At 53.8% G+C, this 26542-nt stretch overlaps 1 protein-coding gene across 1 annotated transcript in view; it reads right to left on the minus strand.

Annotated features, from left to right (window-relative positions):
• Nucleotides 1-25648, minus strand: part of GPATCH8 (G-patch domain containing 8) — a 69762-nt gene extending 44114 nt beyond the window's left edge. Inside the window, exons 1-2 of the mRNA XM_071577676.1 lie at nt 25518-25648; nt 3236-3310 (exon numbers count right to left, since the gene is read on the minus strand). Of these exons, the coding sequence (XP_071433777.1) occupies nt 3236-3310; nt 25518-25562 (120 nt within the window). The 5' untranslated portion in view covers nt 25563-25648. The remainder of the gene's footprint in view (nt 1-3235; nt 3311-25517) is intronic.
• Nucleotides 25649-26542: the final 894 nt, after the last annotated feature.

Raw genomic sequence — 26542 nt, forward strand, 5'->3', positions numbered from 1 at the left:
GTCCATCCCTGGCTCCTGCAGCTCTGTTTTCCATAAATGTACTCTGGTCAGAGTCGCATGTTTCAGTCCAGACATCTTGGGCCTAAACACGCTGCCCACAGCAGGATTTCCACAGGAACACAAACACCAGTAGGCTAATTGAGGACACATTTCAACATTGTAATGATCTGTAGACTCCCAAACCTATTTTTCCAGCCACCTTTGAGTTGCATGCTGTAGCAGTACAGTCAGCACCTCTCAACAGATAATGCTGCAGAGATGGATCTCACGTCAGCCGGGAATGCCACACGGACACGGCACGGGACACCCTCCACCCCGGGACCTCCAAACTGCTGCCTGGGGAGCAGCTCACAGCACTGACATGTGGGAAGCTGCAAGGAGCTCATCTAAGGGAATGTACTTTATCCACTCTTCACTCTGCAGAATAACCTTAACCTTTTAACTGGGAAGTGCTTTGACGTGCCATGGTTATAAACACAGGATGTTCATCATTGAAACTGTTTCCATAGGGTGAAGCAGAGGCTCACTCAGACTGAGCAGAGACCTTGGAAAAGGTCAGCTGGAATGCTGACAGAGAACTGGTAAAGGATTATGACACAATTTGTTAATGTTGAAATATTATTGAAATTATATGTGGTAGTTTCAATAGACTCCCCTTTACTCCTTCACTCTCAATTTCAGTTCTGAGTGAACAAATAACTTAAAACACAAGATGAAAAAACTCCCAAAAAGCAGCATGAACAGCCCTTTCCTGGTGAAAATCTTGCAGGAGAGGTGCCCCACTGAACCCTGCCAAGAAAACGGGTCCCTCTGTTAAAGTGTGTAATCTGCCAACTCCAAAAGCACCTTGCTCATTAACAGTGGGAAAGCAAAATCACCTCCACAGGTGTCAGGCACTTTGACAAAGTCATTCAGGCCCACAAAAAATGGAGAAATGCTGCTCAGAATCAACACTGTGTTTTACAAAGCCCATCTGAAGATGAACCTCAGAAGTGACTGGTTTGTTTCTGACCCTGGGCTTGTTCACGAGGCCAAAAGGCAGCGCAGGCAGCGGTCACAGCTTGGCAATCCTGGGACAAGGACACTGGTCCCCAGCCCTGGAAGTGTCCACAAGAAGTGCAGATGTGGCACTTGGGGACAGGGGTTAGTGGTGGCCTCGGCAGTGCTGGGGGAAGGGCTGGACTCAATGATCTTAGAGCACTTTTCCAGTCTTAATGGTTCTGTGATTCTCCTATTACAGACAAAAGAAGAGTGGAACAAACTGGATTTTAAAGAACACTTCGAGGTTCTGACTCTTCCTCCTCCCAAAACAAGCCACTCTCTTGTCCTCTCCATCCAACTGTTCTCAAATGTAACCATTAGGCTGAACTGCACGTACTAAAACCTACCAAAAAGTTGTAAAGATTAATAATATCCTGACATTTGGATGGTGATAGATGTATATGAATAAAATACTAAAGCCCTAATTTAATTTAATTTTTCTGCTGCAGTTCAACAGTAATCAAACTGCACAAAGCATTTCTCCCACAGAGTGGTCAGGCATTGGAATGGGCTGCCCAGAGAGGGGGTGGATTCCCCATCCCTGGAGGTGTTTAAGGTGAGACTGGACGTGGCACTGAGTGCCATGATCTGGTGATCACAGTGGGGTTGGATCAAGGGTTGGACTTGATGATCTCAGAGGTCTCTTCCAACCCAATTGATTCTGTGATTCTGACTGCTCTGCTGGGCCCAGCTACCTGCCCGTGGTTCACACACTTCCATGGGCATCACTCCCTTTGGAACACCAGAGATGGGATCTGTGACCTCTTCTAGTCCTCTCTTTGGGAAAACCCTTTTGGAAATCAGGTAACCAGTCAGGCAAGCAGCATTGTGAGTATTTTGAAATTCTAATTCCCAGCATGGCCCTGAGTAGCTACCAAGAGTATTTCCCAGCACATTTCCATCAGGAATGCAGCTTGGCACTTCAATTAAAATCCCCAGGAAAGATTGAAGCGTTCAGGAGAGCTTTGAGCAGGAATTCCCATCTCTGCAGCATTATCTCATGCGTCATCACTTACTGCCATGCCTAAATCTAGCATCATGCCAGCACATTGAGACAGGAGGTACTATATGCAGTGTTCACTGGACCAGAAGAACAGAAATAAGAAGGGGGAAAGGAAACCCTAGAGAAGAAATTAAAAAGGCAGACCGTGCAATACAAACCAGATCATGGCTGCTTAGCTAATATGGGCCAACTGCTGCGGAAGAAAAACGTCGAACACCCCAAGTTGGGTAAATTTTTTTGGTAAACATCTAACACGCACACAAACACACACAACACCAACGAGAAATAGATCCTGAGCTTTTCCTAACAGTGCCTGCTCAGTGCTCACTAAGGGGGAGAAACTCTAGAGAGCTTTGATAACTTAGAGGGGAACGAAACACTTGACTGGTACTTTCTTAACAAAAATCTGGGTTTAATCAGAACACCATTAAGTGTCCCTGGATTATTCACTACAAGTTTTCTTGTTTCTGCAAGAAACTGTAACTTGGCTTTAGTTAAGTGCCAAGCTTGAGTTCAGTTTAGGCTGAACAAGCTCAGCTTAGTCTGAACAAGCTACTGGGCCTAAAACCAACAGAACATGCTTTGAAAAAAGCATCAAAAAGTGGGGGGGTTTTAGCTCCAAAAAGCTTAAAAAGGTAAAACTAAACAAAATTTAATTTTCCCCATCTCATGGCTGGAGTGTGCACACCTAATTCAGGATAAAGCAACTTTTGAGAAAGGTCCAGGGCAGTTTCAGCTCTGTGGGGAAGGACTGCTGGACTGACACTGATCCCTCTCTCCATCCTGCCAAGTGTCGTTCTAACACTTTAACACACCAGTAGTTTTCCAAAAATATTAACTAAAAAGGAGCAAAATACATTCTGCTAAACTATTCATCAGGTTTGTGCATGAATTAAACTGATTCTTCAAAGAAAAGTATAAAAACTCAAAATAAATATCTATGAATGAATGTATTATTTTAAATCCTGAAATATCAAGTTGAACTCGGTTTTAAACTCACCTACGGTTTTAGAACTACTTCAGGATTAACTCCCAGGCCCACTTAAGCTCAGCATGCAATTTACCACCAAAAATTACCCCTGCCTGCCAAGCAGGTGCCCTCTCCTCTGGGATTGGATTCATTCACATCAAGTACCATCCGATCGGGGCCCGCTCGGGGTGGGAGGGGGCGCTGGTCCGTGGGGGTCTTACCGATTCGATAGGCTTGTCTAGAGACGCCTGCTCTATCTCCAGGTGCCCCTCTTCATACTGATCAAAGTGATTGCCCTGCAAGAGAGAACAAGGGTCAGCTCCACAGCACAGCACACACTGCCAGCAGTGGGGGTTTGACAGGCAGGTCTGCCTGCAGTGATGTATTTTATAGAATTTTGATTAAAAAAAAAATTATTAAATACAAGCTCAATTCAGTATATTGGCTATAAGGGGAAAAAAAACTAAAAACAAAGTCAACTTGATGATAATAATAAATTATGAAAATTGGCAAAATATCACACATTTACATTGACAATCCTTCTGGGTTTTTTTCTTCAGAAAGTTTGAAAACACAGAGCAGGGGCAGCAGTGCCAGCCTGGAAACCACCCAGGACAAGGAGCAGCAGGAACTGACCCTCCCACCACCCCAAAGGGTTTCTGCTCCAGGGATAAACCTGATTTCACACACCTTAAAGCAACAAAGCCCCCAGGGGTACCACAGCAAACCTGTGCCCACAGTGCTAGTTCAAGGTTTGGAGCAGCCCTTCCCACAAATCCAGGCAGCTGCACAGGGATCTGGAAGGGATCAGTCCATGGGAGTGATCCCCAACACATTGCACAGCCTTTAGTTTTGACCCCAAACAGACACCCCCCCCTATCCCCCAAGGCAGAGTTGGATCTTCCCACATTCTTGGCTGGCTTTGGAGCGTCCAGGATTCCTGAGCTGGGAAGGCAATGGCAGCCCTTGCTCCAGGACAGCCGTTGGTGCTGGAACACACCAGGGAAGGGCCATTCCAGGAAAAACAAACATCTCTGCTCTGTCAAAGTTTTCGAGGTTTCTGTAACCTCAAATTCCTGAGACTGCAAACACGGTGAACCAATTTTGGCAGCTCAACAGGCCCATGATGTAACAAACCTACACCAGCACAGACCTGGAAAGGAAAATCTCGGACTTTCTAGTTATAAATCCAGAAGGAAAGAGGAGATTTCTGCAGCTGGGATGAGCCCTAAAGTTATTGAAGGGGGTTGTTTCAGTGGGCTCTCCTCCATTCCCAGGCTCTGCTCAGCATCACAAGAACCCCAGGAGTGGAATCCTTGGCTGCCACCCCCATTCCCGTCCCAGACCCCGCAGTGCCCTCTGGCTGCTCTGTGCACTCCAGACCCCCGGCAGGTTTGATTTGCATCCCAGCTCCACAATCCCTTGGAGCAGGAACACACAGCACCACTGCCAACAGAAACACGTTGTCACCCTCCTCCTTCTACCAGCACCAACTTCTCCCTCTGCAAGAATGTTTCTGGAAGCACGTCCAAGAGCAAACTGCTGCTGCAAAGGACTGACAGTGGAACATCCAAGCCAGGCACCCAAAAACCCTCAGGGAGGAGAGCTCATATCCAGCAATGCCAATCTGCAAGAGACCATCTTGACTAAAACCTGGTGCCAAGACAACAAGCTTTGATGCTGGTGCCCCAACTTCCAGCCCATCCATCATGTGGAGTTCCCAGTGGTGTGAGGAATTCACCCCAGCCACGCTCTGCTCTCCCAGCCATCGGCTTTCCCACGGCCCCTCCGGAGCACATTTGGGGCTTAAGCTGCAGGCAGCAATCCACTCCCAGGCTTTTTTTTTGGACAGCCTTCAAGGAACAAGCTGAATGCAAACTCACCATGCAGGAGCAGCTGCTGAGCTGCTTTAAAGAGCTAATAACGCTCAGAGGCAGGAGGGTGGGTGGACACACCATGCACAAGAGTGATCACAGAGTCACAGAATGGATTGGGTTGGAAAAGACCTCCCAGATCATCCAGTCCAACCCTTGGTCCAACTCCAGTCCCTTTACCAGATCATGGCACTCAGTGCCACGGCCAAGCTCACTTGAAAAACCTCCAGGGATGGGGAATCCACCCCCTCTCTGGGCAGCCCATTCCAATCCCTGAGCACTCTCTCTGCAAAGAATTTCTTTCTCATCTCCAACTTCAATTTCCCCTGGCAGAGCTTGAGCCCATCGTGCCCCCTTGTCCTATTGCTGAGTGCCTGGGAGAAGAGACCAACCCCCACCTGGCCACAACTTCCCTTCAGGCAGTTCCAGACAGTGCTGAGGTCACCTCTGAGCCTCCTCTTCTCCAGGCTGAACACCCCCAGCTCCCTCAGCCTCTCCCCACAGCACTTGTGCTCCACTCCCTTCTCCAGCCTCGTTGCTCTTCTCAGTTGGGTTGGAAGAGACCTCTGAGATCACCAAGTCCAACCCTTGATCCAACCCCACTGTGATCACTCTGGCACTCTGTGCCCTGGGCTGGTGATCACAGTGGGGTTGGATCAAGACATGGTGGATTCTCTGTCCCTGGAGGTGTTTCAGAGGACACTCAGAGCCACATCCAGTCCCTTCTCCAGCCTCGTTGCTCTTCTCTGGCCCCGCTCCAGCCCCTCAATCTCTTGCCTCAACTGAGGGGCCCAGAACTGAACACAACACTCAAGCTGTGGCCTCACCAGTGCTGAGTGCAGGGGAAGGGTGTGAGTCTGGGAGCCCAGTACGGAGCAGACACCACAGAACCTGCCCCAGTGGCCAAGGGACACGGCCCAGCCTCCCAAAAACCAGTGCCCAAGAGAACAAGCACAGGCAGGAGTGCACATGCTGCTCACACTGGCAAAAGCACAGCACTAAACTTCATCCACTTAAAAATGAAACCCACGTAGCAGTAATTAACACTTGAAACCGTCTCAGCACAAACCAGACACCTCCCTTTGCTCACTGCCTGCAGGAAGCTCAGAACACGTCACTGAATTACCTGGAACAGGCCAAATACTCCTGCCTGCTCCCTGCTCCTCTGGAGCACTGCCTGCCAAGACAATGGAAGGTGTTTTCACCCAGGCAAGGGTCAATCCCAGTTCGAGAGCAGCAGGTCTTGCTGCTCTGAGGCTTCACAAGTGGCTTTTTCAGTGCTTGAAACAACATCTCCTCCCTGAGCACTCCCTGTGCCACAGCCCGAGAATTGGAGAGCAAATAAACCACTCTGCCCAAGTTCTGGTGATCCCACCACGACCAACTCCATGTATTTTGGTGGTTGTTTCATATATTTGTATTTTGGGGGATTTATTATGCACTTGACCTCTCCTGTTCCTGGTCACAAGTGGGGGTGGGTTGCTTGTTCTTACAAACAGCAGCAATGCCAATACCAGAGTTCCCCACAGAGGCAGGTGCTGTCACCTGGAATTCCTGGGCACACAAATGCCACCAAGCACAGGAGAAAAGGCCCCATGGAAATGCTGACAACCTGTGCCTGTTCCAGGTTTGGCAACTCGAGGCTTCAGAATAACAAAGTGTCCAAACTGAGCTGAAATCAATAGTCATCACAGAGACTGCTCTTTATGTACCAAGATGTAAAACAAAGGATAAAGGAGTATTTTCCTTCCACCATAAAGTGGCTCGTGCTGGACAAAGGCAAGTGGAGAATCCAATGGTCACAGTGAGGTGGGATTTATGGGGGTGTTCAGGCTGGTGGTGCCTGGGGAGGGAGGAGAAAAATGGTTCTGTGGCTCTAACAGCTCATTAAGGCAATGCCTCTGCCATCCTGGGCATCCTTCTGGAGTTGGAGGCAGCACAGTCTCCTCCCCTTTGCTTCCTCACCCCTGGAGATGAACAAGGAACAACTTGGGGGGAATTCCATCTGTTTTCCCTCTTTTTTACAATCCTTCAACCTGGCACATCAAATGGATCCGTGTCACATTTCTGTTTTGCTGTACCTTAAGATAATGAATCAGAGGAAGGCAAAACACTTTAACATTTAAATCTGACAATTAATTATGTTCTAAATGCTGAACGTGGAGAATAAACTACATTTCTGGCAAACACGAACCACGAGCACAGACCACATTTCAAAATGATTTGGATCTGTGTCTTCTGCAAACTTGAGGAATGATTGCCTCTCTTCAGAGGGAACCTGTAAGTGAAGGATCAATCCCTACAAAACGAATACCAGGCCATGAAACAGCAGCTGCATTAAACCCAGCACTGCTCATAGCCCCAAACTGCTTCCTGTGTGACTGTTAGAGACACCCAGTAAACTCCCAGCCCTGCTGCCCCAAAGGCAAAGCTCCCACCTGCTCCTGTGGACAAGGATTTTGGGGCTGACCTCAGTGCCCTCCTCCCCTCCTGCTCTGCCCCTCCATTTCACATCAGCTGCCTCTGTCAGACTCTCTCACTTGGCTTTGTGAAACAAGATGTGTTGCACTGTCCCTTTCTCACAGACACTTCCTCCTCCATCCACCCTAAAATACCAGAGCAAATTAGACCAGAAGCTTCCACTTCAGCAGCATTTACTGCTCTCACTTTGTGCTGCCGACTGGTGCTTCACTCCAACGACACTGAAATTCAATGGATTTTGCTGCTTCATGAGAAGCAAGGACGAGCCCTCAACACCCAAACACTCCTCACACACCCCTTGGCTCCTCCTTGCACTCGTCTCCAGGAGCCGACATGTTTGTGCCCTGTAATTTTTGTGTAATATCATCTGAACTTTGGCTCACTCCCCACTCTGCTTACTCACAGTCACATGTTCTCTGCTCTCTCCTCCACTTTCTCGCTGTTTGATCCTTGCTCCAAGCTCTTGGCCCAGCCTGAAGTCCTGGAGCTCTCACACGCTGAACCAGCGAGTTCTGAACACAGCACTGGAAAAACCAACCAACCAAAGCTGCCTCCCTGCAGGACCTCAGACCCCTGATCTCCCTTACTTGCACTGGACATACCTCAGAGCCCCAGCCCAAAAATGCCATTTTGTCCCAGATTAAACCTCGTGAAGCCACTGCATTTCCTGGGACAATTCACAGCTCAGGGGGTGAGTGTTGCTGCTGCTTTTCTACTTACCAGGTCCCAAATGTTTTAACAGTGAGACCCAGTCGGTACCATAAAAAAAACAACAACTAGGCACTTAATCAAACTTTCATCCCAAAATCATTAGTGGCAAGAATTGTTGCCAATAAATGATTCAATGAACGTGAAATGAATTGTTGATTGAGGCCCATTTATCAAAGTTTAGTACCACAGAACTCACTCTCCTCCCTACACTTTTCAGGAAGGTGGGCAAAGACAAAGCACAGGAATTACTGGGAAGGAAACCTGTTCAAAGCATCTGCACAGTGACAAGGCAGAAGAAAATCTGCTTCCTCTCCCACCCCAAAGGGTGTATTCAAACCCAGAGCAACTCCTGAGCACTGCCTGCATTTCTAAGTGGTAGAAACAGAATTAGGGTTTTGCTGAAGCCAAAAGAACTGTAACAGAGTAATTAAGGGGTAATTAGTTTCTAATGGTTTTTCCCGTCTTTGGAGGGAGTGAGGGGTCTTGGACAGGCGGGGGAACCGGGCCAGACTGTGAGCCCCCATTTCCCAGCCAACAGGAAGGGGAGGCAGGGACCTTTCGGCCAGGAGAGGGTATAAAAAGTTTTGGTTTTTTCTGTTCTGGATCTGTCTCTTTGGCCAGAGAGGGACACACCCAGTTCGGCCGAATCTGTTAAATAAAAGTTTAGCTTTGCTTTGACGACTTTGTCCCCTCTAAATTTTACTGGTAAAATGTGAGCATTTCTCACAGAAGTGCCCTAAAGCATCCCCAGGACAAGGAGGAGAAAGAACGATGAGTCACTTCAGCGGCTCCGAGGCCATCGGAGCTCCCTGGGGCTGAATGACCGGCCTGCCCTGCGCGATGGAGATGTCAGCAGGCAGAGCACATTCCAAACACCGGGAATTGTGCTCTCTGTTATGAACAGCCCCACGTCCTCTGTGTATTCTCTCCGAAGGCTCCAGCGGGGCAGCTCCCCCCGAGATGGGCACAGGCTCCAACAGAGAGCAGGACAGAGGGGAGGGAGCGTGGGGTTTCCTTTCGGGCTGCTCCTGTTTGGAGGAAAGAAGACCCTCTATCTGATAAGGTTATAGAGAGGTGTGTTTGTTCCAGGCCTGGGTGCAGGGGGGAAGCTCCTCCAAAAACCTGCACCCCTGGCCGAGTTACAACTGGTTTATATGCAAGTAAATTACACATATTTATTATTTCCTCATGTATAAACATCATTTTCTTAGAGAGGGCAGGGTTATTATAATGAGTTCCAAGAACTGATTTCCATTTTCTCCACCCCCTGCCACTCCTGCCTGCGCTTTTCTTCCTGGGAATTCAGGGCAGGGTCTCTGGTGGTCTCTGAGGTCTTTGGCTTTTCCTGCTGGGAATTCAGGGCAGGGTCTCTGGTGGTCTTTGGCTTTTCCTGCTGGGAATTCAGGGCAGGGTCTCTGGTGGTCTTTGGGGTCTCTGGTGGTCTTTGGGGTCTTTGTCTTTTCCTCCTGGAAATTTAGGGCAGGGTCTCTGGTGGTCTTTGGGGTCTTTGGCTTTTCCTGCTGGGAATTCAGGGCAGGGTCTCTGGTGGTCTTTGGCTTTTCCTCCTGGGAATTCAGGGCAGGGTCTCTGGTGGTCTTTGGGGTCTTTGGCTTTTCCTCCTGGGAATTCAGGGCAGGGTTTCTGGTGGTCTTTGGGGTCTTTGGCTTTTCCTCCTGGGAATTCAGGGCAGGGTTTCTGGTGGTCTTTGGGGTCTTTGGCTTTTCCTCCTGGGAATTCAGGGCAGGGTTTCTGGTGGTCTTTGGGGTCTTTGGCTTTTCCTGCTGGGAATTCAGGGCAGGGTCTCTGGTGGTCTCTGGGGGTGAATTCAGGTGTCTTCCTCCCGTGAGCTTTTTACTTTTTGCTCAAAACTGCTTCAAATCAGACTTGTTGGCAACTGTTGCTGGTCTAATTGGTGAATTTCTCTACTTATCTTGTTCTTTTGACATATTTTCTGATTTATCTTCACTTCATGGGGTATCCAGGCTGTTTTAATTGGTCCAAGAGGCTCTGGGGCCTCTTGGTGTGGCACCTTCAAGGACAGGTCTGTACCTTGGGAGTTTTGCTGTGTGTTATACAGTGAATTCTATACTACCAAGCAAATTCTATGATAGGTATATCAGTTAATAACATTAATTAATAAACATAAGCAAAATAAGCATAAGCAAAATAAGCATAAGCCCCCTCCCACTCCAATCCCTTCCCTTCAGCCACACCAGCCTGGCCACCACCAACACCAAAGGTGATGATGTGAGTCACAAACCCAACACAAGTCGGGCAGGAAGAGCCCAGAATGGGAAGGCCTTGGGAAAGCACTGCCTGCTCCACAACCCACAGCGACAACGCCCACAAGGGAGGGAAAGAGGAGGAGATTCTGGCACGAAGCCCTGTGGCTGTGGCTGGGAGCATTAACCAGGGATGGCTGGGGAGGGAGCAGCCAGAATGCTGAGACGTCACAGCACAATCTATTTCTGTCCCTTCTGGATTTCAGGCCGGGCTCACTCAAGGCTGGTTCATGTGAACACACCAATAACAATCCAAAGAAAGTAATTTTGCAGAAAAGCTTCACTCTACTCACTGTTATTGTTTCTTAAATGCACTGGGAAAGAGCACAGCATGATCGTGATTGCTTAACTGCACTTGAAAAGAGCACAGTGTGCTTCCTCAGACATTCAAAAATTAGTTTTATGCTGGGAGAGGATCAGAAAAAGACTCCAAAAATCGCATTTCTATTGCATTTACTTTGGAAAATGGAATTTTAAAACACTGAAGCAAATCGGCACCACTTTGCATATCCTATTTATCCATCATTTCAATGATTAAACTTTAAACTCTAAAAACATTAAGACAAGCCATGAAATTTAGGGTTGTTACCCATAAGTACCACTTGAAAACATTAAAACAAGCCCACTCCCCATTCCCAAAAGCCCTGCAGGCATCAGGCTGTGAACCAGCAGCTGACACACCAGGAATATCCAAAAATGAAGCAAGTACCCTCAAAACAAGGCCATTTTCTATTGTGGACAAAGTCAGGGCACACTGTGTGAATCACAGAACCACAGAATGGATTGGGTTGGAAAAGACCTCTGAGATCATCAAGTCCAACCCTTGATCCAACCCCACTGTGATCACCAGCCCAGGGCACAGAGTGGGCCCTGGGCTGGTGATCACAGTAGGGTTGGATCAAGACATGGTGGATTCTCACTCAGTGCCACATCCATAGAATCACAGAATGGATTGGGTTGGAAAAGACCTCCCAGATCAGCAGGTCCAACCCTTGGTCCAACTTCAATTTCCCCTGGCAGAGCTTGAGCCCATCATGCCCCTTGTCCTGTTGCTGAGTGCCTGGGAGAAGAGACCAACCCCCACCTGGCCACAACTTCCCTTCAGGCAGTTCCAGACAGTGCTGAGGTCACCTCTGAGCCTTCTCTTCTCCAGGCTGAACACCCCCAGCTCCCTCAGCCTCTCCCCACAGCACTTGTGCTCCAGTCCCTTCTCCAGCCTTGTTGCTCTTCTCAGTTGGGTTGGAAAAGACCTCTGAGATCATCAAATCCAACCCTCGATCCAACCCCACTGTGATCACCAGCCCAGGGCACAGAGTGATCACAGTAGGGTTGGATCAAGACATGGTGGATTCTCACTCAGTGCCACATCCACAGAATCACAGAATGGATTGGGTTGGAAAAGCCCTCCAAGATCATCAAGTCCAACCCTTGGTCCAACTCCAGTCCCTTTACCAGATCATGGCACTCAGTGCCACGGCCAAGCTCAGTTGAAAACCCTCCAGGGATGGGGAATCCACCCCCTCTCTGGGCAGCCCATTCCAACCCCTGAGCATTCTCTCTGCAAAGAATTTTTTGCTTATCTCCAACTTCAATTTTTGCTCTGAATTGGCCAAAGGGTGAAGCATCTGGAGCACAAATGTGTTGTGGAGCAGCTGGGGGGGCTCAGCCTGGAGAAAAGGAGGCTCAGGGGGGACCTCCTGGCTCCGCAACTCCCTGATGGATCCAAGGAGGGGATTTGGGCTCTGCTACAGGAACAGGGACAGGAGCAGAGGGCACAGCCTCAGGCTGGGCCAGGACAGGGGTGGGTGATACATGAGGAGGGAAAATTCTTCATGGAAAGGGTTGCCAAGCCCTGAGCAGGCTGTCCAGGGCAGTGCTGGAGTCACCATCCCTGGAATGTGTGGATAGAATCATAGAATGAACTGGGTTGGAAGAGACCTCCCAGATCATCAAGTCCAACCCTTGGTCCAACTCCAGTCCCTTTACCAGATCATGGCACTCAGTGCCACGGCCAAGCTCAGCTGAAAAACCTCCAGGGATGGGGAATCCACCCCCTCTCTGGGCAGCCCATTCCAATCCCTGAGCACTCTCTCTGCAAAGAATTTCTTTCTCATCTCCAACTTCAATTTCCCCTGGCAAAGCTTGAGCCCATCGTGCCCCTGAGTTACAGATCCTGGAATATTTTGCTCTGGGGCTGGGAAGCAGAGCTGACATTCCTGCAGCCCCCCTGGGATGGGTCAGCACAGATGCAGGGACTGAGCTCAGGGAACTGAAGCAGCACCTGAGCACAAGAGCCAGTGCCAAAATCCTCCCTCCCTGCACGCACGGGCACCTTCCCGAGCAGGGGGAAAGAAGCTCAGGGATTCCACCAGCAAATATCCCACTAAATAGACAATTTTGGGTTTTTACAAGGCCTTTAGAAGGATAAGGCACCTGAACATCCAAGCCCTTTCCCAAGCTGGCCCCTGCAAACACCCAGCACATCCAGGGCTCCCATGTGAGCACTGCCTGGGCAGCACCAGGGCCACAGCCGAGACAGGAATTGCTCTGTGAAGACACGATGGAGCACCAGACTCTTCCCTGACCCAAGACAGGAATTGCTCTGCCAGGACACGATGGAGCACCAGACTCTTCCCTGACCCAAGACAGGAATTGCTCTGCCAGGACACGATGGAGCACCAGACTCTTCCCTGACCCAAGACAGGAATTGCTCTGCCAGGACACGATGGAGCACCAGACTCTTCCCTGACCCAAGACAGGAATTGCTCTGCCAGGACACGATGGAGCACCAGACTCTTCCCTGACCCAAGACAGGAATTGCTCTGCCAGGACACGATGGAGCACCAGACTCTTCCCTGACCCAAGACAGGAATTGCTCTGCCAGGACACGATGGAGCACCAGACTCTTCCCTGATCCAAGACAGGAATTGCTCTGCCAGGACACGATGGAGCACCAGACTCTTCCCTGACCCAGGAATTTCAGCAAACCATCTGTTTTCATCTCAGTTTGTATTTAGTTCTGTTCTTACAAACCCTTCTGGCTCAGGCAGCTGTTTGCAGACCCTCCAGTTTCACTTCCCCAAACCACCACCTGCAGCTGAGAAGGACATGAAGGACACACAGAAGAACAAAACCCCATTCCAGGCACGGAGGAATTATGAGAGGGATGAGTGACAAGGTCTGCCAGTGCTACCTCTGATTGTGGTTGTTTGTGGAGTATCTCTGACATCACACCGACCCCACCAGCAAATTTCAGCCAACACAGGGAGAGCAAAGGTGTTAAACCCACATCCAGCTCACCAGGACTAATTAAAAGTTTATCACACACAATCAAAACATCCCTGCAGGACCCACAGCCCTCCACACACTGACTACAGGTCACAGCAGTAATTCCTGCTGCCCTTTCCAGCTCAGCAGGACCTGATGACTCCACAGGATGGAGCTGCTCCAAAACGTCATTGGTGCAGACAACCGTGTGGATGTTCAGAAATCCATCCAGAGAACGAAAAAACAATTCCAGGAAAGAGGAGCTTAGATCATTTCTTGAATATTCACTCTGCACCCAGGAGAAAACACATGTCCAGGACCCACATGCACCTCGAAGGTGGCTCCATGCAACCCTGGAAACTTTCTTGGGTAATTATAAAGGCCGTGTGGGTTCTCAGAGCTATAAAAAGGAATACAAAAGCAATTCTGTACTGACATCTGGAAAGCCTTTGTTAGTGCTTCCCAAAACAAAACCATCCTTCTTCCTGTTGTTCCCTGCAATGTCTGTAAAGACACACAAAAAAAATAATCAGTGATCCTTTCCCAACCACACAGAGGTGAAACATTCCCAGACAAGTCCTTCCCACTGCCTGCCCCACGTTACAAAGCGCTTTTCCCAGTCCCTTCCCTGTAAATAAGCAACACCAGGGGGAAGCACAGACACAGCACACCTGCACACCCCCCAAAACAGCTGAATATTTACAGTCAACATCTTGTGAGAGCTGCAGCAAAACCTCATTTTCGGCAGATGCACGCATCAATTATTCTGAGAGTACTTAACAGGAAAATCCTCTCAAGTCAATACAACAAAAGCAATCACTTGAGACTGGGAGATGAATTTAAATTGGCACGGTTTGAAAGAAGCACCTTGGAATTGCACATTGAGATGGTGATGGTACCTTTTGTTTACCAAACTAAAAATTAATTTTGATGGCAAAGCTCTACCTGTTAAGTCCAAAACCACTGAAAAACCACTCACCAGATCTGGTTTAAACCAGGAAAACGTGCATATGAACACCCCCTTAGAGCTGTCCAAATACAAACACGTTTTACAGATAAACAGCTTGTACCACAAGGAGTGGGAGCCAGAGGCAGGGCCGCGCTTTGCATAATTTGGCACCAATCAAGAACAATTCCATGTCTTCCAGATTCTCTCTGCTGCACATTCACCAGCTGGGGATCTGTTCCAGCACTCAGGGATGCTCTGCAGTCCTTCAGCAGCTCCACCCAGGAGCATCAGCACTGGCCTCACCCACCCAATTTTCTCTTTGCCATTTCTTAACACACCTCAGCGAAGGTGCTGCAGCTTCCAGCACCCACCTGTGCATGGCTGGGCAGGACTTCCAGACAATCACAGAAATATGGAATGGCTTGGAAAGGACCTTAAAGATCATCTCATTCCCACCTCCCACCAGCCCAGGGTGCTCCAAGCCCTGTCCAACCTGGCCTGGGACATTCCCAGGGCTGGGGCAGCCACAGCTTCTCTGGGCACCTGTGCCAGGGCCTGCCCACCCTCCCAGCCAGGAATTCCTTCCCAATATCCCATCTATTCCTGCCCTCTGGCAGTGGGAAGCCATTCCCTGTGTCCTGTCCCTCCATCCCTTGTCCCCAGTCCCTCTCCAGCTCTCCTGGAGCCCCTTTAAGCTCTGGAAGGGGCTCTCAGGTCTCCCTGGAGCCTTCTCTTCTCCAGGTGATCCCCCCATCTCTCCCAGCCTGGCTCCAGAGCAGGGGGGGCTCCAGCCCTTGGAGCATCTCCGTGGCCTCCTCTGGACTCACCCCAACAGCTCCACAACCTTCCTGTGCTGGGCCCCAGGGCTGGGGCAGCTCTGCAGGTGGGGTCTCACCTGAGGGAGCAGAGGGGCAGAACCCTGCCCTGCCCTGCTGCCCACGCTGTGGGGTGAGCCCAGCACAGGGAGGGTGTCTGGGATGCCAGAGCACAGTGCTGGGCCATGTTGAACTGCCCATCAACCAGCATCCCAAATCCTTGTCCTCAGGGCTGTGTCCAATCCATCCTCCCACAGTGCCTGGGACTGCCTTGCCCCGGTGCAGGACCTGCACTTGGCCCTGTCACAGTTTGTGATGCTCACACAGACCCTCCTCTCCAGCCTGTCCAGGGCGCTCTGGATGCCCCAGCCACTCCCTCCAGTGTGACCACATCAGACACACGGGGGAAAGGGAAAACACCCTGATGGGACACAGTGCTAATCATTTCATACTTAGGCTGTAATTTATTTACCACTACAAACTCCCAGCTCCCTGCCTTCTTTTCTTTCCTAGTGTGGTGTCTGACTTGGCAAAGGATCATTTCTAAACCAAAGCATCACAGAAAATCTCACTCAGGAGCACCTTAACTGGATTCAAACACCATTCAACACTTTCATCAATGACCAGAGGACAGAGAGCACCTGCCAGCTCAGCCTGCAGCTCAGGGAGCCCCACAAAGGCTGAGAGCAGGATGTGTTTGCACAGAGCAACCCGACCCGGGTACGAGTCCCCGACACCACGGCTGCGTTCCCTGAGCCCTGGACAAACCCGGCCCCGGCACAGACACGGCCCCGGCACGGGGCTGTGCCCAGCACAAACCCGGCCCCAGCACGGGGCTGTGCCCAGCACAAACCCGGCCCCAGCACGGGGCTGTGCCCAGCACAAACCCGGCCCGGGGCTGTGCCCAGCACAAACCCGGCCCGGGGCTGTGCCCAGCACAAACCCAGCACAGGGCTGTGCCCAGAACAAACATGGCCCGGCATGGGGCTGTGCCCAGAACAAACATGGCCCGGCATGGGGCTGTGCCCAGCACAAACCCGGCACGGGGCTGTGCCCAGAACAAACATGGCCCGGCACGGGGCTGTGCCCAGCACAAACCCGGCACGGGGCTGTGCCCAGAACAAACATGGCCCGGCACGGGGCTGTGCCCAGAACAAACATGGCCCGGCACGGGGCTGTGCCCAGCACAAACCCGGCACGGGGCTGTGCCCAGCACAAACCCGGCACGGGGCTGTGCCCAGCACAAACACGGCCCAGCCCGGGGCTGTGCCCAGCACAAATCCAGCACAGGGCTGTGCCCAGCACAAACATGGCCCAGCACGGGGCTGTGCCCAGCACAGACATGGCCCAGCACGGGGCTGTGCCCAGCACAGACATGGCCCAGCACAGGGCTGTGCCCAGCACAAACCCAGCACAGGGCTGTGCCCAGCACAGACATGGCCCAGCAGAGGGCTGTGCCCAGCACAAACACGGCCCAGCCCGGGGCTGTGCCCAGCACAAATCCAGCACAGGGCTGTGCCCAGCACAAACATGGCCCGGCACGGGGCTGTGCCCAGCACAAACATGGCCCAGCACGGGGCTGTGCCCAGAACAAACATGGCCCGGCACGGGGCTGTGCCCAGAACAAACATGGCCCGGCACGGGGCTGTGCCCAGAACAAACATGGCCCGGCACGGGGCTGTGCCCAGAACAAACATGGCCCGGCACGGGGCTGTGCCCAGAACAAACATGGCCCGGCACGGGGCTGTGCCCAGAACAAACATGGCCCGGCACGGGGCTGTGCCCAGAACAAACATGGCCCGGCACGGGGCTGTGCCCAGAACAAACATGGCCCGGCACGGGGCTGTGCCCAGCACAAACATGGCCCAGCAGAGGGCTGTGCCCAGCACAAACATGGCCCAGCAGAGGGCTGTGCCCAGCACAAACATGGCCCAGCAGAGGGCTGTGCCCAGCACAAACATGGCCCAGCACAGGGCTGTGCCCAGCACAAACATGGCCCGGCACGGGGCTGTGCCCAGCACAGACATGGCCCAGCACAGGGCTGTGCCCAGCACAAACATGGCCCGGCACGGGGCTGTGCCCAGCACAAACCCGGCACGGGGCTGTGCCCAGCACAAACATGGCCCAGCACGGGGCTGAGCCCAGCACAAACATGGCCCAGCACGGGGCTGTGCCCAGCAAGCAGCAGCAACCCCAGCCAACATCTCCTCACGCAACACAGGGGCACAAAGGATAAAACTACAGCCAAGGGTGTGCAACAAAGGAACAGCAAATAGGAGTAAAGTGGTAAAAAAGATGGTTATCTCTGTCTGTTACACAGACAACAGCCTGCTCTGGACTCCTCCGTGCTAGTTTTCTAGTCACAAGCATGGAGAATTTAAGATGCAGAAAGCTGTAACAACACCAAGGGAAAGGCCCCACAATGACAGAATTCAGAGATCAGGCTGTTAAGGCTCTCAGAAGCAGCTAAGACTGAGCAGAAATGCTGTGCATGCCCTCACATAAGGGCAGACAGCATAGTACAGTAGTGTGTGCTTTGGCATAGCAGAGAAGGACATAACAGAAGCAACAATTAAAAGCTGAAAATAATAAAATCTAGAAGAAAAATTGAGGAAAATGAATGTTTTAGTGGCCAAACTACCAGAACAATCCAGCAAGGAAAATGTTCCCCATCACCAGTTGTCTTCAAGAGAGAGATACCACAGCCAGACATGAACTCCTGGACTCAGAACTGGATCAAATAATGGGAATTGAGGGCTAAGTGATCCCTGGATATTTAAATGGCATCCTAATATCAATTTCTGGCTTTAAAACTGTGAACAGCCAAAATCTCAAATTAGTTGCCCATAGAGCTGCTTGAAGGGACAAAGCACCAAGAATTACTACAGATTTAAGAGTGTGTGGCAGGAAAAAAGCCTCTGTCAGCTGAGGCAGTGCTGCCCAAGGACTGCAGTGGTGCTTTTTATCAGATGAACTCCTGAGGCTCTACAGCCCCAGACAGGGGGTGGGTTTTGTTTTGGAGGGGGTGACTCAGCAGCACCTGAGCCAGCTCAGACACCGTTTGTGGGGCTGCAGAGCAAAGTGTTTCCTTTGCCTCTGCACTGGAGAACATCCATCACAAGGGAAGCGACAGCACAGAGTGGGGAGAAGCACAAGCAAGACAGGACAGAAGGTCTGTATGAAATAACTTACCACCTGAGTGCCAGAAGTGCACACTGAAGTTCAGCCCCTGCTGTGGTGCTCTGAAACTGGAGCCAATACCTCTGGATGTACTTTGTAACAGCTTCCCCCAGTCTGCTCCTCCCTTCCTCTCTCACACAGGGAGGTTAAAAAATAAAAAATCACAGTTGTGCTGTTCCAGCTTTGCTCAACTGAGAGGTCAGAAGGTCCTGCCAAGGAGGTCAGAGCCATATTCTTCCTGTGCTGGGCCCACACCAGAAACACAACCCCAACATAAGGATAAACGAGCATCTCTAAACAACACTAACAGGTTCTTTAAAATCTCAGATTAATTCGTCAGTTAGAAACACCCCATGGGAAAGGCTGCCCGAGTACTTGCAGCTACTCCTGCCAAAGGCAAATTCACACTCCAGGATCTTGGATCTGCTGGGAGCTCAGTGTAACACGTTCTGCAGAGACTCCAATCCTCGTTCTCCCACATTAAGTTTTTCTTCTCCCAATTAGTCAAGGCAGGCGAGAGAAAATGACCCCATTTATCTCCTCGTGGCGCAGAGAGCGCCGTCAGTGCCTCATCCCCTGCTGAAGGACACGGAAACCACCTGCCCTTCCCTCGGGCAGCACCTGGAGGTGAGTGGGAGCTGCAGCTCATTCAGGACAGGTTCGAACCCTCCTCACCGCCGGCCCAGCTGTCCAGCAAAGCTGCCTGGGAGCAAACCCAGCCCTGACACTCTGCCAAACAAACAGCACGAAATCCCCCTGCCAGCAGCACTCGGCTCAGTGTGCTGGGAGCAGCAGGGTCATGTGCTGGGCTGGCTCCTCAAATCCTTTGTGGAGGGAAAAAACCCACCTGGCTCCTTGGAATGAGCAGGAATGGCAGAGCCAAAGTACTGGCTCTGCTTCCAGGCAGGTGGGAAAAGCAGCATTCCTGCTGGGTGGAAGTGCTGCTCCATTGTGCAGACTACACAACACGACCAAACCCAGAGACAGAACAGCCTGTGTTCCGTCTGGCTAATGATGCCAGCAAGTGCCATGGACGTAGGAAGAGGAAATTATTGTACACAGAGACACATATGGCTGGGAATATTTCTGCTTCAACAATGGAAAGGAGAGAGAGGTGCTGGGAGAAAACATTTCCTCAGCATCTGGGAGTAAGTGGGAGCTCCGCTGGGTTTCACTGATATAGAGACATCCATAATATTTATTCTTTGAGTTTGTACAGCTAATCTAAAGAATAAAATCATTGCAAACACAAAAGTAGCACTAAAATGGGTATTTACTTATTGCAGCAGCCTCATGTGCTCACACAGCTTTTATTAATGTTTCTAAAATATTCTGTTAGCATAATATACAGCTATTGTTCATAATTCCTTGAAGTTAAACTGGTTCCTGTTTGTCTCTGCCAGGGAACAGTTAAGGGGACAGTGGGACAGACAAGTGACAGAGTCTGTGACAGACTCCTCACCCAAAGGGCAAAGCTGGTCAGCATCCCACTCAATTACATCTCTTGTATGGAAAATGGGAAAAGGTTTGGATTTCCCTGCGTGAGCCACTCAGCAGACTCCACTTGCCACTGCAGAGCCTCCAGAGAGGCAAGGGAAGGAAGGGCATGGATATCCCTCCTCCAGTGATCCATCTCCCTGCCACAGGCAGAGCTGTGCCGGTGTCACCGGGACAAGCTCCGTGGGACAGGCAGAGCTGTGCCGGTGTCATCGGGACAAGCTCCCTGTGACAGGCAGAGCTGTGCCGGTGTCATCGGGACAAGCTCCACAGGACAGGCAGAGCTGTGCCGGTGTCACCGGGACAAGCTCCGCGGGACAGGCAGAGCTGCGCCGGTGTCACCGGGACAAGCTCCCTGTAACAGGCAGAGCCGTGCCGGTGTCACCGGGACAAGCTCTGCGGGACAGGCAGAGCTGCGCCGGTGTCACCGGGACAAGCTCCCTGTGACAGGCAGAGCTGCGCCGGTGTCACCGGGACAAGCTCCACAGGACAGGCAGAGCTGTGCCGGTGTCACCGGGACAAGCTCCGCGGGACAGGCAGAGCTGTGCCGGTGTCACCGGGACAAGCTCCGCGGGACAGGCAGAGCTGTGCCGGTGTCACCGGGACAAGCTCCGCGGGACAGGCAGAGCTGTGCCGGTGTCACCGGGACAAGCTCCGCGGGACAGGCAGAGCTGTGCCGGTGTCACAGGGACAAGCTCCGCGGGACAGGCAGAGCTGTGCCGGTGTCACCGGGGAAAGCTCCGCGGGACAGGCAGAGCTGTGCCGGTGTCACCGGGGAAAGCTCCGCGGGACAGGCAGAGCTGTGCCGGTGTCACCGGGGAAAGCTCCGCGGGACAGGCAGAGCTGTGCCGGTGTCACCGGGACAAGCTCCGCGGGACAGGCAGAGCTGTGCCGGTGTCACCGGGGAAAGCTCCGTGGGACAGGCAGAGCTGTGCCGGTGTCACAGGGACAAGCTCCCTGGGACAGGCAGAGCTGTGCCGGTGTCACCGGGGAAAGCTCCGCGGGACAGGCAGAGCTGTGCCGGTGTCACCGGGACAAGCTCCCTGTGACAGGCAGAGCTGCGCCGGTGTCACCGGGGAAAGCTCCGCGGGACAGGCAGAGCTGTGCCGGTGTCACCGGGACAAGCTCTGTGGGACAGGCAGAGCTGTGCCGGTGTCACCGGGACAAGCTCCCTGTGACAGGCAGAGCTGTGCCGGTGTCACCGGGACAAGCTCCATGGGACAGGCAGAGCTGTGCTGGTGTCACTGGGACAAGCTTTGCGGGACAGGCAGAGCTGTGCCGGTGTCACCGGGACAAGCTCCACAGGACAGGCAGAGCTGTGCTGGTGTCACTGGGACAAGCTCCCTGTGACAGGCAGAGCTGTGCCGGTGTCACCAGGACAAGCTCCGTGGGACAGGCAGAGCTGCGCCGGTGTCACCGGGACAAGCTCCCTGTGACAGGCAGAGCTGTGCCGGTGTCACCAGGACAAGCTCCGCGGGACAGGCAGAGCTGTGCCGGTGTCACCAGGACAAGCTCCGCGGGACAGGCAGAGCTGTGCCGGTGTCACCGGGACAAGCTCCGCGGGACAGGCAGAGCTGTGCCGGTGTCACCGGGACAAGCTCCGCGGGACAGGCAGAGCTGTGCCGGTGTCACCGGGACAAGCTCCGTGGGACAGGCAGAGCTGTGCCGGTGTCACCGGGACAAGCTCCGCGGGACAGGCAGAGCTGTGCCGGTGTCACCGGGACAAGCTCCGCGGGACAGGCAGAGCTGTGCCGGTGTCACCGGGACAAGCTCCGCGGGACAGGCAGAGCTGTGCCGGTGTCACCGGGACAAGCTCCGCGGGACAGGCAGAGCTGTGCCGGTGTCACCGGGACAAGCTCCGCGGGACAGGCAGAGCTGTGCCGGTGTCACCGGGACAAGCTCCGCGGGACAGGCAGAGCTGTGCCGGTGTCACCGGGACAAGCTCCGCGGGACAGGCAGAGCTGTGCCGGTGTCACCGGGACAAGCTCCGTGGGACAGGCAGAGCACAGCCCAAGGCCTTTCACTGGGCTGCCCTCAGGGGCAGCACCTTCAGAACCCCGCCAGAACCAGGGGCCTTCCCTCGAGTTTCTCTGAAGTTTGAGAGCTCATGGCAAAAAGGGAAGAGGATCTGCCTTCAGAGCAGCCTCTGCAGCTACAGAGCACAGCCACAGCCAGACAGTCCTGTCAGAAACCCCCCAGAGCAGTTAATCAGCTCACTGCAGTGACATCCTCCTGTGCCACTCCTGCTCCTTTGGCAATTGCAACTTCCAAACCTGCCTCAGCTTGGAGGTTCCTTTCACTGACCACAGAGGTGGGTCAGAACCATTTCTCTTCTCCCCCACACCCCCACCTTTACCCTTGGGGGTGTATGACTTCCTTATCCTCACACGAGCCACCCTTTTCCACAGGGTTACCCAACTCCATGAGAGCATCTCCCCTCCTCCTGCAGCTCCTCTTCATGCCCATCACTCTGCTCTGGCTGCACGTATGGGAAGGTTCCCCACCCACCCTTATCTCTCCAGTTCTCAGCAGATCCCTCTGCCCCCCAACCCTTCTCCCTCAGCACCTTCTCGTCCCTTCAGCCATGTCATACCTTGTCTTTCTCAGCTGACTGAGGGCCCTTCTTCCTGACCAGATTTCCCTCTGGTGCTGTTTGTTTCCATTCCTGTCTTCCCTGATCTTCCTTCAGCCAGGCACAGGGGAGGGAGAGCAGCTCTCACAGGCTCTCTAACCTTTAATCCACTTTTCTCCAGCACATCAGGAGCTCAGTACCCGGAGCATCCCCTCTGCCAACCCTGCACTGCCAGCCCTGCCTTGCCCACATCAGCTCTGACTCGCCCTCCTGCCAAACGGATCCTCCCAACCAGAAGCTTTTTGGTGGCTGATAACAATAATGAGAACCCTAAAAGGCACTTTTATTCCACCCAGAGACTCTTCCATTACCCACAGCACTGATCCCAAGGCATCTGCCTTTATTCCAAGCAGCTAAAAGGTTCCTTTGACCCACACTCTTTACTCCCAGCCTTTTGTTTCTCCCTCTCCACAGTTACAACACACCCTTTCACTTTGAGAGCACAAGCAGCTCACCCCAGGAGAGCTGAGAGACCCCTGCCCCTCCCACACCACCCCCACCCCTCTCCAAGCCCTGTAATTCCAGAGCCCGTCTGGGTCTGGCCTGGCAGGGCCGTGGGGTCACACCGACAGTCACACCCCTGCAAAGACACAACTTCCACCTGCTGAGCAGCTGAGTGAAAAGGCCACCCCGCCACTGCCAGAACACTCCCGAGAGGGAGCTGCACCCAGACTCCTGACTTGCACGAGCAGGGTCTTATTTCTGCTGTATTTTGAGGCAGGATTTTCCGGGGGCACAGACCTGTGTTCTCACCTGTGGCCACAGCAGCCCTGCAAACACCTGGCACAATGAATAGTTCCTTTATTCCAAACCTCTGTTCTATCTCATCTAAATATAGAGAAAAAAAGTCAGAGAGTCTTCTCTGAAAGTGACTTTGAACCTTATTTTTCCTTTTTCTTCATCAAAAAGCCTTCCTCCATCAAAATACTTCATAAAAATCATTACACTGCCCACCTGTCCACAGGACCTGGAGCTTCCCAAAACTCAGCATGACCTTGGATCAGCTCTCTCCCAGCTCACTGTTCTCACCTTCAATCCTCTGCAGGCCTCACCAACTCCAAACTGCTCTTCCCAGGGGGCCAATCCCACTTTTCCCTCACAGGAAGCTCTAACACACAAAATAAAATGTCTGTCTCCTCCCTGGCACATTTTCAGGGATAGGAGAACAGAGCAGTGACCCTTCCCCAAATCCAAACCCCACCTCTTTATTTTTCACTCTAGTCTATGGGAAAGACAACAAAAGCCTGGTCTTTGGCACTGATAAATCCCAATTTACAACAGGGCCCTTTGTTAGTCAGGGGAACCTGGGGCTGGGACTGGGTTATTGTCTCCAGGTGCTCAGAATTTCAGGAGGGGAAAAGTGCCCTGTTTGCTCCCTGACATCACCACCCGTGCTCAGAGCACGACACACTAACAGGTTTTGCCACTACAATAATTCTTCCTGCCCCACACAGGGACAGGAGCCAGGACAGCCAAAGGCACAGGTGGACACAGAGCTCACCCTTTCCCTGGGTACCCCACTTGGTTCAGGTTCCCCATTTCCCCCCTCCCAAATTATCGGGAGAAATTCGTTCTAAACCCAAGATCTGGCTCGCTGCACTTCCTGAAACACAAACTTCAAAGCCAGATCGGGCCATTTCAGTGTTAATTACGGCTCATTCCTTCCTTTAAGGAAATAAAGGATGCAAACCGGCCCGTGTTTGGGGCCGTGGCAGGAGCCAAACCTCCATCCCCGCACCAGGCGCTGTACACAGACCACTGACACGCGGCTTTGTGCCTTTCCAACACAGTTCAACAGCAATTTGTAAAGCGTGGATCGCTTAGAACATCCAGAAACACCGTAAATTAGTCCCTCCTGGATGTCCTGGCTGCTTCCGAGGCTGCACCTTAATGCCAGATTAAGCAGAATTATGCAACTCCACGCTATAAAAACCCTCCCAGACCTTTATCCGAAAGGTCTGAGCGTGGATGAGCAGCCCCATCCCAGCTCCGGGCTCCCGAACACCCACCAGCCCCTGCACAGCCCCCCGAGCCGCCTCATCCTCGCCCCTTTTGTCTTCCTCGCTAACCCGGAGCCTCTCCCGGGCCCAAGTCAGAGAACAACATCTCATTGTTCAGGCTTAATGAGTCAACGTTAATTTTCCCATTGTTTATTTAAACCCTCCTTTTAACCCAGCGGCGGCGGCGGCGTTAGTTACGTTAAAACATTGATGTTTTGGCTGGGGTGAGGTGAGGAGGGAGAGGCGTTTTCCACGGAGAAGGAAAGGGGGTCGCTGGCAGATGTCGGGACAGCGACATCAGGGTCTCGGGGGGTGTCCCCTTCACCGGGGGTGGGTCTGAGCCTTCCCGGGGGTGAGCCCGAGCCCTCCCCGGGGGGAGTCGGTCCCCTCACCGGGGGGAGTCGGTCCCCTCACCGGGGTGGGGAGTGTGATCCGACCCCTCACCGGGATGCCGGCTATCCCCTCACCGGGACCCGTGCGGGCTGTCCCCACACCAGGGGTCCTGCAGGTTGTCCCGCCCCCGAGGAGTGCCCCGACCCCTCCCCGAGGGCCGGTCAGTGCCGTCACCGGGGGCAGGCGGGTCCCCTCGCCGGGTGGCCCCACCGGCTCGCCCCCTCGCCGACGCCGCCCCGACAGGCCCGCCTGCTGCTCCCCCCCAGCCTCCGGGTCACCTTGGCCGCCGCCCCCGGCCCCCCGCGCTCCCCCCCGTGCCGCTCCCCGCAGCGCCGGGCCCCGCGCACAAAGCTCCGGCCGAGAGGGCGAGCGGAGCGGCCCGGGCCGGCCCTGGGTGTGCCTGGGCGGCGGGAGGGAAGTACCTGGAAGTCCCTGTCCTCGTTGAAGCGGGAGAACCTGTCCGCCATTTCGCGCGGCCCGGCCCGGCCCGGCCCCGCTCCGGCCGCCGCCGCCTCCGCCCGCCGCGCTCCGCCCCCGCCCGCCGCGCATGCGCAGCGCGCCCACGTGACCGGCGGGCCGCCCCTCACGGCGGGGGCAGCGGGAACGGCGGGGACAGGGCGGGAGAGAGGGCGGGGACAGTGAAGGGAACGGCGGGGACAGTGAAGGGGACGGCGGGAGAGAGGGCGGGGACAGTGAAGGGAACGGCGGGGACAGGGCGGAGAGGGCGGGAGAGAGGGCGGGGACAGGGAAGGGAACGGCGGGAGAGAGGGCGGGGACAGTGAAGGGAACGGCGGGAGAGAGGGCGGGGACAGGGCGGGGAGGGCGGGAGAGAGGGCGGGGACAGTGAAGGGGGCAGCAGGGACGGCGGGGACAGTGAAGGGGACGGCGGGAGAGAGGGCGGGGAATGGGAGGGGAGGGCGGGAGAGAGGGCGGGGACAGTGAAGGGGGCAGCAGGGACGGCGGGGACAGTGAAGGGAACGGCGGGAGAGAGGGCGGGGAATGGGAGGGGAGGGCGCTCCCACCGCCGGCCGCGCCCGCCGGGCCTCGCTGAGCGGTTGGAGGCGCGGGCCGGAGCGCTGTGCGCATGCGCGCCGGCGTGCGCTCCCGCGCTTCAGCCCAATGAGGCCGGGGGCTGCGGCACGCGCGCCCCCCGGCAGCCAATGAGAGCGCGGGCTGCGGCACGCGCGCCCCCGGGCAGCCAATGAGAGCGCGGACTGCGGCACGCGCGCCCCCCCGGCAGCCAATGAGAGCGCGGGCTGCGGCACGCGCGCCCCCCGGCAGCCAATGGGAAGGCGAGGTACGGCGCAGCGCGAGACAGCCCGCCCCGCCCTCTCCCCGCGGTGCGCGCGTGCGCAAAACCGTCCCACAGGCCGGGGCTCCACCCCGGGGGGAGGAACCTCCCTTCGGCCTCCCCGCCCCCTCGGCCCTCAGCCAATGGGGCTGCCTC

Source organism: Pithys albifrons, chromosome 25 (genome assembly GCF_047495875.1).
Source record: "Pithys albifrons albifrons isolate INPA30051 chromosome 25, PitAlb_v1, whole genome shotgun sequence".
Classification (NCBI taxonomy): Eukaryota; Metazoa; Chordata; class Aves; order Passeriformes; family Thamnophilidae; genus Pithys; species Pithys albifrons.